Genomic DNA, 14,945 nt, shown 5'->3' on the forward strand with positions numbered 1-14,945 from the left:
ACACACTACTCTATATAAAACAGATAACCAACCAGGACCTACTGTACAGCACAGGGAACTATATTTTTAATGTCTTGTAATAATTTATAATGGAAGAAAATGTAAAAAAAAAAAAGAATATATACATTTATATATACAAGTGTATATAACTGAAATCAGTTTATCAACTATTTTTCAATACAATTTTTCTAAATGGAAAAAAATCTATTGGGATAAGGTTACAGAACTCTAATTATTATTCATTTCCTTTAACATTATAATCACTGACAAATAATCTCCAATTAGAATTTCTTTAAGATCTAAATAACTGTAATAAAAACCATCTGGGAGAATTCTCTGGCTGCTGCTGCTGCTGCTAAGTCGCTTCAGTCGTGTCCGACTCTGTGATCCCAGAGACAGCAGCCCACCAGGCTCCCCCGTCCCTGGGATTCTCCAGGCAAGAACCCTGGAGTGGGTTGCCATTTCCTTCTCCAATGCATGAAAGTGAAAAGTGAAAGTGAAGTCGCTCAGTCGAGTCCGACTCTTAGTGACCCCATGGACTGCAGCCTTCCAGGCTCCCCCATCCCTGGGATTCTCCAGGCAAGAGGACTGGAGTGGGATGCCATCGCCTTCTCCGGAATTCTCTGGCAGTACAGTGGTTATGACTCGTCGCTTTCACTATCGTGGGGCCAGGTTTTCACTGGTCAGGGAACTAAGATCTTGCAAGCTGCATGGTGCAGCCAAAAAGAAAAAATACTACCTCAAAATCTTTGAGAAGCAAACAGAAATTAATATATAACACAAACAGTTCTGAACTGGGACTTCCCCAAAAGTTACCACAGAATTTAAACAGTGGGATATGAATGTTCACTGAACACTGTTTTTCTCCATTGGAAATTTTTCATAATAAAATGCTAAAAAGTAGAAAGACTTATAAGTTTACAAATAACACCCAGGTACTGATCCTGAGGCTTAATGCCCTGGAGCCCTGGTGCACTATGAAGGCATCCCCTGTCCCACCAGGTACTGGCCGCCTGATCCATGGGTGACCGCTTCCCTCTGGTGCCAAAACCCACAGGCCACGCTCCGCTCTATGCTGTGTTTGGTTTTGCTTCCTTGTTGTTTAGTCGCTAACTCATGTCTGACTCTTTGCGACCCCATGGACGGCAGCAGGCCAGGTTTTCCTGTCCTTCACTATCTCACAGAGTTTGCTCAAACTCATGTCCACTGAGTCGGTGAAACTCTAACCATCTCATCACTTGCTGTCCCCTTCTCCTTCTGCCTTCAATCTTTCCCAGCATCAGGGTCTCTTCCAATGAGTCAGCTCTTGCATCAAGTGGTCAAAGTATTGGTGCTTCAGCTTCAGCATTAGGCTTGACAATGAACATTCAGAGTTGATATCCTTTAGGATTGACTGCTTTGATCTCCTTGCAATCCAAAGGACTCTCAAGAATTTTCTCCAGCATCACAATTCAAAAGCATCAATTGTTCAGTGCTCAACCTTCTTTATGGTACAACTCTCACATCCATACCTGACTACTGGAAAAACCACAGCTCTGACTATATAAACTGTTGTTGGCAAAGTGATGTCTCTGCTTTTTAATACACTGTCTAGGTTTTTTCATAGCTTTCCTTCCAAGAAGCAAGTGTCTAATTTCATGGCTGCAATCACCGTCCACAGTGATTCTGGAACCCAAGAAAATAAAATCTGTCACTGTTTCCACTTCTTCCCCTTCTATTTGCCAGGAAGTGATGGGACCAGATGCCATGATCTTAAGTTTTTGAATGTTGAGTTTTAAGCCAGCTTTTTCACTCTTTCACCCTCATTAAGAGGCTCTTTAGTTGCTCTTCACTTTCTGCCATTAGAGTGGAATCATCTGCATATCTGAGATTGTTGATATTTCTCCCAGCAATCTTGACTCCAACTTGTGATTCATTCAGACTGGCCAACATTTCGCATGATGTACATGATGTACTGTGTATTAAATAAGCAAGCTGACAATATACAGCCTTGACATACTCCTTTCTCAATTGTTTCACGTCCAGTTCTAACTGTTGCTTCTTGACCTGCATACAGGTCAAGAAGGTTCCTGGTGGCTCAGATGGTAAAGAATCCACCCGCAATGCAGGACACCTGGGTTTGATCCCTGGGTTGGGAAGCTACCTGAAGAAGGGAATGGCTACCCACTCCAGTATTCTCACTTTGAGAATTCCACAGACACAGGAGCCTGGCGGGCTACACAATCCTTGGGATGACAAAGAGTGGGACATGACTAAATGACTGACACCCTGCTTCCTAGTGAACTTTAACTGAAGAAGGCTGCCCTTGGGCTCTCCTGTAGCCCCTTCTGCTCCACATGGTGCTGCTGAGGCCCACCCACACCTACTCAGTCATTTTTACCACTGATTATGCATACAGAGCATTCCTCTGTATGACTGTGCACGACCAACTGATCTATTCTGCTGTGGTGGACATTTTGCTTCTTTCCAGTTTGGGGTTACCATAAACAATGCTGCTGGGAACATTATTAGATATGTTTTCCAGCTCACAAACACAACAGTATCGTTGGAGTATGCTGTTTGGGTCAAAGGGCCTGCCCACGTTCACCTTCTCCAGATCATGTGAAATGTTTCCACACTACACTCCCATCAAAAGTGAGTAAGAAGGAACTTCTCTGGTAGTCCAGTGGTTAAGACTCCGTGCTCCCAATGTAGGGGGCCTGGGTTCAATCCCTAGTCAGGGAACTAGATCCCACATGGTGCAACTAAGACCAGCTGTAGCCAAATAAATAAATATTTTTTTTAAAAAAAAAGGTGGATGAGAGGACTTCCCTGGTGGTCCAGTGGTTAAGAATCCACCTGCCAACAGAGGGGACACAAGTTTGATCCCTGACCCAGGAAGATTCCACATGCCATGTACCACAACAACCGAGGCCACACGCTAGAGCCCATCAGTGGAACAGAGTTCCACAGACCTAAATAAACAGATTCTGTCCAATTTTAATCTGGCAACCTGGTTAGTATGGTAGTAAATCGGAGGGTATAATTTATGTCATTGTGGAAATCATGCACCTAGGTTTAAGGGCACTCTCTGCCTTTCACTGTCCCACTGTTCTTACAAAAATATTTATCAATGTGGTTTATAAATGCATTGATATATTACATTCTTCTAAGCACTAATAGGAAAGACGTTTCACTGATTAAATTTTCTGACAATTGCCAATTTAGAAAATGTATCACATTCATTACCACAAGCACTTAAATACTGGGTTCAAATGATTATTCCCCCCTAAGTGGAACCAGGTTCCTTACAGAAATGACTGATTCCTGGACTGAATCAAGGCATATGGAAGAAAAACTTTCAATATTTTGTGCCAGAAGGTAAGGAAGTACTCAGAGAGTGACAAGGATGTGTCAAAAGTATATAGAGCCTGTCTGAAAGGGCTCTCATTGGTCAAATTACAGATAAACTGAACATCAAAATAAACAGTAAGAGGGACTACCCTGGCGGCCCAGTGGTTAAGAAGCATGTCCAGCTCTGCGCAACCGTACAGACTGTAGCCCGCTTGGCTCAGCTGTGGCAGGCAGGGGTTGGGGCCACTCTAGCTGTGTTGCGAGGGCTCCTCATTGCACTGGCTTGTCTTATTGCAGGGCACACGCTCTAGGTGCGGGGGCTCCAGCAGTTGCCACTGATGGGCTCTAGAGCATGGCCTCGCTTGCTGTGGTACAGGCAAGAATACTGGAGTGGACTGCCACGCCCTCCTTCAGGTGATCTTCCTGACCCAGGGATCGAATCCGAGTCTCTCATGTCTAATCTGCATTGGTAGGTGGGTTCTTTACCATTAGCACCACCAGGGTCACAGGTTCAATCCCTGGTCGGGGAACTAAGATCCCACACGCCTCAGAGCAATTAAGCCTGTGTGCTTCAACTAGAGTGCATGCACCGCAACAAAAGATCCTGTATGATGCAACAAAGACGCCTCATGCTGCAACTAACACCCAGTGCAGTCAAAACACACCTTAAAGATAAACGAACAGTAGTAGTAGAATAAACAGGAATAAAATGGGCTGGGAGCTGGGTAGTAGACGGCTGGCAGGAACATGAGAAGACTTGATGGAAGTGAACATCTCAATATATGCATGGGTTACATGGGCACTTGTCAAACTCAACAAACTGTAACACTTGAGATCTGTGTATTCCCTGCTTACAAATCATACCTTAATGTGATATAATTCATCATTTCTACACCAAAAGAGAAACATCACATGATTAGGTAACTAGATGTAGAAACGGTATTTGAAAAAATTCAACATCCATTCATGACAAACACTAGGAAAAAAGAATTTCCTTAACCTGATAATGGATAGCTACAAAATCTATGGCTAACATCATACTTGATGGTGAAAGACTGAATGCTTTCCTCCTAAGATCAACACGGTAAGAATGTCTGTTCTTACCACTCCTATTCAGCCTCACAGCGGAAGTCCATGCTAGTGCAACATGGCAAGAAAACGAAAAAGGAAAAAGCATATAACTAGGAAAACATAAATCTTGCTTTCTCTGCAAACACGATTTCTCTAGGTAGAAAATTCCAGCTACCAAAAAGCTCCTAAAACTAATAAATGAGTTTTTTGCAAGGTTGTACAACTCACTGTATTCCCATATACTTGCAATAAACAACTAGAAAATAATTTTTCAAGTTAAGTACCACCTATAGAATCACAGAAAAACTAGACTTTATGGGTAGAAATCTAACAAAATGTGCCTAGAATGTGCATGCTGAAAACTAGAAAGTATTGATGAAAGAAATCAAAGAAGACAAAAATAAATGGAGAAATATATCATATTCCTGGTCTGGAAGACTGAATGTTGTCAAGATATTACTTCACCCCAAACAGATCAACCGAGTCAATGCAATCCCAACAGGATGTTCTATAGATACCGACAAGCTGATTCTAAAATGTATATGAAGAGTGAAAGGAACCAGAATGACCAAAACAATTTTGAAAAAGAACAAAGCTGAAGAGAACAATACTGATTTCAGGACTTACTACAAAGCTGCAGTAGTAAAGACAGTATGGCATTGCCAACAAAATAAGACATATAGATCAATCAAAGAGAAGAAAGCCTAGAAACAGACCTAGATGGGATTTTTAGCAAAGATGCAAAGTCAACTCAGCAGATACAAGATAAAAGAAATGGTGCTTAACTATCAATACGCGAAGAAAAAAACCTCTAGCTATGCTTGCACGTTACACAAAATTTTACTCAAGGACTTCCCTGGTGGTCCAGGGGCTAAGAGTCTGCCTCCCATGCAGGGGACATGGGTTAATCCCTCGTCTGGGAAGATCCCACATGCTGCAGGGCAACTAGGCCCACGTGCCAAAACTACTGAGCCCACGGACGCTGGATCCTGTGCCCTGCAACAAGAAAAACCACTGTGGGGAGAGGCTTCCGCACGGCAACTAGAGTAGCTGCAACTAGATAGTCTGTGTGCAGCAACAAAGACTCAATACAACCAAAAAAACAAAAACACGTTACTCAAAATGGATCACAGACCTAAACGTAAAACATAAAACTATACAACTTCTAGGGGAAAAAACTAGAGGAAATTTTTGTGACCCTGGGTTGAGCAAAGAGTTCTTAGATAAATGTCAAAAGCATAATAATAAAAGAAAGAAATGGTAAAAGAGATTGCATCAAAACTCAAAATTTTTGCTCTATAAAAGAACAATATAAAAGAAGCTAAGGCAGAGAATGAAGAGAAAAATATTTCCAAATTTGTATCTGACAAAAAGCTTACATCCAAATTATATAAAGAATTCTCAAATGCAACAATAAAGCAAATGACTCAATAGAGGAAAAACTGGTGAAAGAAATGAACAGATACTTCACCAAAGAAGATATACAAATGCCAAATGAACACAAGAAAAGTTGTTTTCAATACCATTAGTCTTTAGATATAAAAATTAAAACCACTACTTACGTATTAGAATAACAACAAAAGAAAACTGACAAGAACAAACCGAGGGGAGGAAGCAGAACAACAGGAACTCTCATTCACGGCTAGTGGGAATGCGAAACCGAACAGCCACTGTGGAAAAGTTCGTCAGTTTCATATAAAACTGAATGTACACTTATTAACAACCCAGCAATCTGTCTCCTAGATATGCCAACAACTGGAAACCACCCAAAGTCCTTCAAGGGGTGAACAGATAAAGTATGGAACATTCATACAACAGAATACTGCTCAGCAAAAAGAGAAGCAATTGGTAAATTCAACAATATGAATTGAATTTCAAATGCATCACGCTACATGAAAGAAGCCAGACTGAAAATGCAGCATAGACTATATGATTCTATTTACATTTTATTCCAGAAAAGAAAAAAATCATAGAGACAGAGAATAAAGGTTAAGGGAGGGAGGGAATCTGATGACAAAGACATAGCATGAGGAACACCTGGGGGATGAGAGAACTCTGTTTCTTGTGTGGTGGTGGTTATACAACTTGAGGCACTTGACAAAACTCACCAAACTATGCACCCCCCAAAATGAATTTTACTGAATTAAGCAAGTTTAAATAAGGGACTTCCAAGGTGGTCCAGGGGTTAAGAGTACACCTGCCAATGCAAGGGACATGGGTTCGATCCCTGGTCTGGGAAGATCCCACATGCCTCAGAGCAACTGAGCCTGTGCACAGCTGAGCCCATGCACTGCAACTGCTGAAGCCCGTGCGTCTACAGCCCATGCCCCACAACACAAGAGGCCACCACAACATGAAGTCTATGCAGTGCAATGAAGAGTAGCCTCCACTCACAGCAACTAGAGAAAGCCCATACACAGCAATGAAGACCCAGCACAGCCAAATACATAAATCTAAAAAAATAAAAATAAGAATCCACATATGAATATAAGAATGGAAGAAAAAAGGAAGCTCATCACTGCAGCAGACTGCCAACTAGTGAATGCAGAAGGAATAACGGAGTTAGAAAATCCACTTTGCCATCTTTACCATGACAACTAATGCTGGCAAGGCTCATCGAGAGGTGGTAGATTAGTGGCCATGTCAAAGGACATTCTACAAAATAACCGACCAGGACTCCTCACAAGAGTGAGGAGTCAGCCTACATTAAAGAAGACAGCCTAGATTAAAGAGAGGCATGACAACTAAACACAACTGGTGATCCCAGACTGGGGAAAAACAACTATACAAAGCAAGTCACTGGAACAAGAGATAAAATTTGCACATGAGCTGTGGCTTAGTCATAGTAAAAGTTACTGTAAAATTTCCGGAACTGACTATCATACCGTGGTTAGACCAGATGACACTGGTGCCTGATACTACTTGCTCGAGTATTCAGGGATACAAGTGCACGAATACGATGTCCACAACTTACTCTCAAACAGTTTGGGGGGAAATGTGTCTTTGTGTACATATGAGAGAGAAAATGAAAATAATGCAAATGGGGTAAAAAGTTAACAACCGGTGAATCTGGGTACAAGATACAAGGGGAGTTCTTTGTACTGTTATTGTAACTTTTATATGGATTTGAAATTACATCAAAATTAAAAATTAAGAAGTTTTTTAAGACATACCATCACAAGATTAAACTGCTTTCAGAACCTAGCATAATCTATTCCAAAATGACTAGACTCTGACCTGTACTTTTAGGTTCTTGGCATTTATTAATATAAAACTGAATGACTTAATTTTCAAAAATTAATCAGTCTGCATTCAATTAACATCCATTTAGAAGCCTAAGGTCCTGATAGTTCAAAACTATGTTTTACTTTAGGGTTTCTTCCAGCTACAGAAAACAGCAAGTTATCTATAAAATCTTTCTTTCTGCCCTGTTTGCACTGTTCTCAAAAATACAGATAAAAGACACAAGAAAGAACCAACATTGAAAACACAGCACACAGGAATCCTGAGCACACATTCAACAGGACTATAGGTATTAGATGACATGCATGCTGAAGCTACTACTGAGTTACAGGTCAATACACACAAAAAAATAATGCATTAAGGTCTGTGTTGTCATTTACTCATGCAATTTAGTTGTATAATTTTATATGCAGGAAGACTTTTTTACTTTTTTAAAATAAGGAATGGGCTCTGGAAAAAAAAATGCTGAAGAGCAAATAGTAAATTGAAGGTTAAAATATCTGGATGAGGAAAAGTTTCGGATGAGACTACATTTTAGAACCATCGAAAAGTACCTGAAATGGTTGCTGCTGGGATGAAAAAGCAGCAGAAACATTTGGAGGAAGCTGGGTTGCTATAGCAACAGGAGTACCAGTCTGCCCATCCTTTCCTGTCACAACCTTTACCTGAGAGGAAATATTTTGAGAAAAAAAGGCAACATAATTTTTAAGACTGCTCAAAATTTTGTTAGAATTTTACTGCTGATAGCTCACCAATGTCTGGTGTTTAAAAATGGAATGTTTTTGCATCAAATCCTGTAAAAGGACACTGAACTAATTTATGACAGATTTATAACATAACACCCTAACTCAACTGCAAATCTTGCAGAAACTCCAATTTAAGTCACAAGTACAATATCCTTAGATTCTTTAACTTCAAACTTTAAAAATGGGAATGGCAGACAGTCTTCAAATAGCAAAGCCCTGACAGCTTCAGAGGCAGTTTGCACCCTGGCCTACTGCGTGCAGGTCAGAATGGTAATGACAGATAAAGGGGACTGAGCCTACAGACAACATTGGTGTACAAACATAAACAGAACTGAACTTCACTATTTCATGGCAACAGAGGGGAAACCCTCAAAAAAATCATATAAACCTTTTAGAAAATAAAAAATGGTTCATCCTGGAAAGGGTGTTAAAGAAAACACCAAATGGCAAAGCCACACATAATAAATACCAATGAGGAGATGAGCAAAGAGGCCAGCTTTTGTGCATCAAAAGCTGATTTCTTTGCAGAAGAGCTGACAGAAATTTACATTTTGGCTCTATCAAAAAAACAAAGTAAGTCCCACCAACATAGTGTACAGTACACAACACAAAGGCACAGAAACAGTGCATCACAGTGCACCTCCCTGTCCCCCTATCTGGTCAGCTTCATTCTTGGGGAGTGTAGGTAAAAGCATCTGAAGAGTCACTGAGGGGTCGGAAAATCCCAGTGGGGAGGACCTATTAAGCACCCATTCCAGGCACCCAAAATTTCACCACCTAAAAAGGAGTCTTATCTTAAATATCATTCTGTAGGTATTTGCAAAAGTGTGAGTTAAATACATGATCTTAAATCTAAGACATCTACAAATTGAAAAAATTCTGTTTTGCTGTAATAACCATATTTTATAAAGATACCTTAAAAATATATGTAGTGATTTAAATTTCATCTGATATACTGTAACAAGCTGGTGATTCAAATTCTTTCTTTAAAAATGATATCCATGCTGTTTTTAGTGGGTGGACCTACAGAAGCAAAATGTGAAACCTGGGGAATCAGCAGGAAGGTGGCCATGCCCCTGGCTTCTGCAGGCTTTCAGGGCCAAGCAATGGGCAGACACCCGGCAGAGCACAGGGTAAGGCTGGGTCACGCCAGGTTAGTTCTCCAAACCAGGGAGGTGTCGCTGTTCTAAAGGAGCCAGCATTACTCACAGCATCACTCTGCACCGTCTTCCCAACTAGACCAGCCCTTTCCTTCCATGAAGGAAAAAGTAAACCCATTCTTCAGTTTTACTCCTGGATGAAATCCTCATGAGACTGCATCTTATACACACCCCAGGCTCACAGACTACTTTTGATTTGAAGTTGCGTAGACTCAACTCCACATAGCATGATCCGCTGCTTCTCACCTCATCATTGATAACCTCAGACTTCTCTTCTTCCTCCTCCTCCTCCTCATCCTCTTCTTCAAGGTCCAAATCATTCTGCCTAAGATAAGCTTGTAAAGGGGCATAATGTTTCTTCTTAAACGCTAAGAAATCCATCATGTTCCCTTGAAGGTGCTGCAGGAAGAACAGTTCGATCAAGTACTCCTTGAAGGCCTCCTTCAGCGCCTCCATCTCCCTGTAGTGATAGTCCAGGCACTGCTTCCTCATCTGAGCCAGCTCCTGGGAGGCTGGGGGGATCTCCTCTAGCTTTCTGGGAGCCTTCCTCACGCCTGTGCTCCCCGCAGATGAGAGGGGAAGGCTGGAGAGGCCCGGGGGCACTGCGGTCCTGGAAGGGCTGGTGGGGGGCGGTGGGGACGTCATCCCAAATGCCGAAGTCCCCCCGACCCCGACCCCAACCCCGGGGAGCAGAGGTCTGGTCAGTGGTGGCCCCTGCAGCACCTGCTGCTGCTGGATCAGCTGCCCCTGGATGATGCTGCTGATCTGGGGTGGCAAGCTTGTCGTGGTGATGTGGCCGGGGCTGGACAAAGGCTGCAGGCCTGCCCCGCCCGCGGCCGCGGGGCTCTGAGGCCCCAGGTGGTGGACGGTACCCCCAGACTGTGCGTGGGGCTGTGAGAGTCTCCGTTCTCTGCTGACCGTGATGGGCGCCCCCGCATGCTGCAGCTGAACCTGGGTGCCCGGGGCCATCTGCGCCAGGCCCGAGCCCTCCTGGAACACGAAGTGGCCACCGCTGGACGGGCTCAGGCTGATCTGCCTCACCAGCACGCTGGCATCCACAAAGCCCCCGGTGGGACTGCTGCTGCAGAGACCCAGGCCGGGGCCGGGGGCACCTGCCCGCACGCTCTGCAGGCCCGGCCCTGGCCCGGGGCTGGGCTGGGTGGGGCTCTGAGTCTGCACCTGCTGCGACAGCGGCGAGGTGACCTGGATGTATGACGGAGACCCGTGCTCAAACCGCCTCTGCTGCGCGCTGAACTGGAATCCTGGAGAAGTGGGGCTGGGCAGCGGCAGGGGAGCCAGTGTGATCTGGGGGTTTCCGCCCACCACCGGCCCCACATTCTGAAGGGTGATATTCACATTCTGCCCGGCCACAGGACTCCGATTCATCAGCTGTGAAACTTGGTAACCGGGGGACTGGGGTGCAGATGGGCTCACCGCCGGGGCGAAGGGTGTGGCGGGGGACTGGGGGGGGTTGGGGTGGGCCTGCTGCTCTTCTCCGTCGCTGCCGGCGAAGGCCCTTGACCTCTGCAGCTGGTGCTGGACATTCTGAGGGCCGCTGCCATGGTGCATGATCGCACTCCTCTTTTATCCAACTTAACGTTCTCCTGAAAAATTAAAGTTAAAATCAAGTTACTTAAGGGCAAATAAGACCATCTGATCACTGCTTATTTCCAGTACCACTCAACACCCCAGGACAGGGTTCTGAAAGGATATTCCCACCAGCATCGGACACAAACCACTGTCTTCCTGAGGAGATGGCGCTGGAGACCACCTCCTTCAGCAGAGGAGGGACAAGGCCTTCTGGGTTTCACTGTACCTGGGGCCAGGACAGCCTGGCAGGAGCAGGTGGGTCCCAAACAGCTCCTGAGGAAGGTAACTAACCATTACTTGCTCAAGGCCAGCAGGATCTAACTCGGAGCTGGTGTTCGTGGCTGGCACACTTCTTCCAGGGAGGCGAGTAGCCCTGCTCCATGCCAGGCTGGGGTGATCCACCTGTCTCTCCCACAAGAGGGATGGCACCCAGGAGGCGGTCAGTGACTCTCACCGCATGCCACCACTGCGTGTCACCAGAACAGAGCCCCTAACCCTTTACTCGCCGACAGTTTTCATAAACGTCTGTGCTATGGTCCTGGCAGATACCCCTGGGTTCAGTTCAGTCGCTCAGTCGTGTCCGACTCTTTGCGACACCATAAATCGCAGCACGCCAGGCCTCCCTGTCCATCACCAACTCCTGGAGTTCACTCAAACTCACGTCCATCGAGTCAGTGATAACATCCAGCCATCTCATCCTCTGTCGTCCCCTTCTCCTCCTGCCCCCAATCCCTCCCAGCATCAGAGTCTTTTCCAATGAGTCAACTCTTTGCATGAGGTGGCCAAAGTATTGAAGTTTCAGCTTTAGCATCAGTCCTTCCAAAGAACACCCAGGACTGATCTCCTTTAGAATGGACTGGTTGGATCTCCTTGCAGTCCAAGGGACTCTCAAGAGTCTTCTCCAACACCACAGTTCAGAAGCATCAATTCTTCGGCGTAACTTGAGTACAAACATGCACAGCCCCCATCCCAGGTCAGACACTGTGTTCCTGGGGAGAGGGCCCTGGCCTGGGTGTCAGACTTGCACCTCAGCCTTCTTTACAAGCTCATCCAGAGGGGGGATTTCAGGAAGAAAACCTAAGGAGAGAGGGGAGCAGCTAGGACTCGAATCCCCATTCCAAGAGAGTCCCCATTCCAGGAGAGTCCTGGTCAGGGGTTCACCTACTCTCTGGGAGCTGGGACACGGCTTTAAAGGGGCTTATGGCCCCAAACTGCTAAGTGCAGTGGACTAGAGGGGGAGGTGTGAGAGGGAATGACAGGAGAAAGGACAAGAAAAGCAGAGGATGGAGAGAGAGGAGGCCAATTCTGAGATGGAGCAGGGAGACTGCTCACAAGTCACACCCGGCCAGAGCCCTGAGTCCTGCAAGGGGACAAACCCCACTGGGAAGAGAATGACAGCCTCAGCCTGTCTGCTCCCCACTGTAGCTTGATCACAGACACAGAAATACCCTTCCACCATTTAAAGTTCTCAGTCTTCACTGACACGCCTAGCTCCCCATCTCTGGTGTTCCTTCCATCACTCCCCCACACGCCCCCGCCCCGGGAAAAGTAGGAAAGTGATGCCTTTCATCTTGAGGGCATCATTATCTCACTGAGAAGTCAGATAAGGGGTGAAAAACATTAAATACCAAAAGTTACAAAACTTACAAAGTGGAAATACACATTTGTATGAAAGCTCCCAGACCTGGGCGCCTGGCTAAAATACGCATATACATGAAATCAAAAGCTACACAACTCATGGGATACACAAGTACAGGCTGAGAAAACATAAAAACCAGTGCCTATTCAAACTAGAAGGCACTTTCTGCTCTGATGACTATCTCTGAAGATCACTATCTCTGATCTAAAGATCACAGGCAAGCTCAGAAAGCACAGCTGAATGGGAAATCAGGACCAAAGCAAAGAACAGCCTTAATTATCAAACCAGGAGCCCACTCCCCACTTAGCCCCAGCAGAGAGAGCCCAGCAAAGTAGGTGGGAACTGTGAGTTGGGGGACACAGCTTGGGAGGGGGACCTCTCCCATGCTGATTGCTTTCAAACTGAGCTTTTGTTCCTGATCTTTTTAAACAAGCATTATGAGGAAGATTCATGTAGAACAGACACAAAAACAGGATAAGGAGAATACACTGTGATCACTAACAGGTTGAAAAACTGTGGAGGGGTAATGGAAAAGCATATTCAAAAAAAGACTGTCTATACGTGTATAACTGAGTCACTTTGCCACACAGCAGAGTCTGACACAACACTGCCAATCAACACTTTGTTGCTACTGTTGTTGTTGTTATTGTTTAGTCACTCAGTCATGTCCGACTCTTTGCAATGGACTGTAGCCCACCAGGCTCCTCTGTCCATGGCATTTTCCAGGCAAGAATACGGGAGTGGGTAGCCATTTCTTTCTCCAGGAGATCTTCCCAGCCCAGAGAATAAACCCACGTCTCCTGCACTGGCAGGCAGATTCTTTACCAATGAGCCACCAGGGAAGTCCACATCAATCCTGCTTCAGTTAAAAAAAAAAATGTGGAGGGAGACAGAGCAGATGTCAGAGGGCTCAGAGCTCAGAGTATGCTTAGCAGGGTGAGACAACAGTGGGAAAGCGGACCCCATTACCTCTGACCCAATAATGTGACCTCTGTAAATCTCTAAGGAAATTCACCTACCAATTTTTTAAAATTATGCTTAAAAATATTTATGACAGAACAATGCAGTGAAAGTAGAAAGAGCAACCAGAAATATCCAATACTCAAGTTCTAGACAGAGAACGTGAAAGTGCCGAAGTGTTAGTCACTCAGTCGTGTCCAACTCTTTGTCACCCCATGGACTGTAGCCTGCCAGGCTCCTCTGTCTAAGGAATTCTCCAGGCAAGACTACTAGGGTGAGTTGCCCTTCTCAGTTTTTCAGATATATTATTGAGTGAAAAAAGCAGAATATCAATTACACAACTTAACCCTCCACTGTTAAAAAATTCAAATTTTAAAATGTCTACTAAGATGTATGGAAACATAAATACTGACCTTCACCTGCCAAAGACACCTGAAGAGCCACACAATGGAGCCGCCTCAGCCTCATAAAGGCTGAGCTACAGACACACCCACACCACGAGGACGCCAAGGAGCACGGCCAGACAGAAGGACCACTGACTGCCGGCCACTGAATTGACAAGACATTCTGGAACAGGCAAAACCACAGGGACAGATAAGACAGAATCTGAGAGGTGGAGAAGAGCTGCAAAAGCAGGCGGGAACTTGGCAGCATGGACCTACTTGTACATTCGATTTGCGATGATGGTTACAAGAATGAGTGTGTCTGTCCAAATTCATAGAACTGTAAACTACACCTCAACTTTTTAAAAAGGTTCCTGACTTCAGTGAGCTTACAAGTCAAGTTAGAGGAACAAGCCAAATCAACTATAATGTAAAGAAACCACTTATCTAAAACAGCATCCCCCCAAAATATGGCACAGATACCCTGGCAGAAAGCAAAGCCACCATCAGGCAAGACAACTTTGAACTGGTGCTGGCGATGTTCCTAATTGTAAGGTCTGTCAGAAGCAGCTGGAGTGAGCTGTTTGGCTCATAGTTCGGAGCACACTGCCTGGAGCAGGCCAAGGTTGGCAAGCTGGGTCAGGGCACCGCCACAGCCTGTGAGGAGCAGGCACAAGCCCTCCGACCACCGTGAGCAGTGCCCACCAGTGTCGCACGGTGGGGACAGGGGCAGGCATCTGTGTGGCTGCTGCTCTTGCAGGACAATGCTGGCATCACAAAGAGGCACATCTGGTGCTGGGAAACACCACCCTAAGAAATA

General features: G+C 45.0%; 1 protein-coding gene across 13 annotated transcripts in view; it reads right to left on the bottom strand.

Annotated features, from left to right (window-relative positions):
- Window positions 1–14,945, bottom strand: part of EP400 (E1A binding protein p400) — a 112,010-nt gene that overhangs the window by 75,883 nt on the left and 21,182 nt on the right. For 7 of the 13 annotated variants that reach the window (XM_060400729.1, XM_042234475.1, XM_042234476.1 and 4 more), the window contains exons 2-3: window positions 9,800–11,157; window positions 8,202–8,312 (exon numbers count right to left, since the gene is read on the bottom strand). In XM_060400729.1, the coding sequence (XP_060256712.1) occupies window positions 8,202–8,312; window positions 9,800–11,122 (1,434 nt within the window). In that variant the 5' untranslated portion in view covers window positions 11,123–11,157. The remainder of the gene's footprint in view (window positions 1–8,201; window positions 8,313–9,799; window positions 11,158–14,945) is intronic. The other 6 variants (XM_042234482.1, XM_042234479.1, XM_042234478.1 and 3 more) reach the window with 1 other exon arrangement.

The sequence above is a fragment of the Ovis aries genome, chromosome 17 (genome assembly GCF_016772045.2).
Source record: "Ovis aries strain OAR_USU_Benz2616 breed Rambouillet chromosome 17, ARS-UI_Ramb_v3.0, whole genome shotgun sequence".
NCBI lineage: Eukaryota > Metazoa > Chordata > Mammalia > Artiodactyla > Bovidae > Ovis > Ovis aries.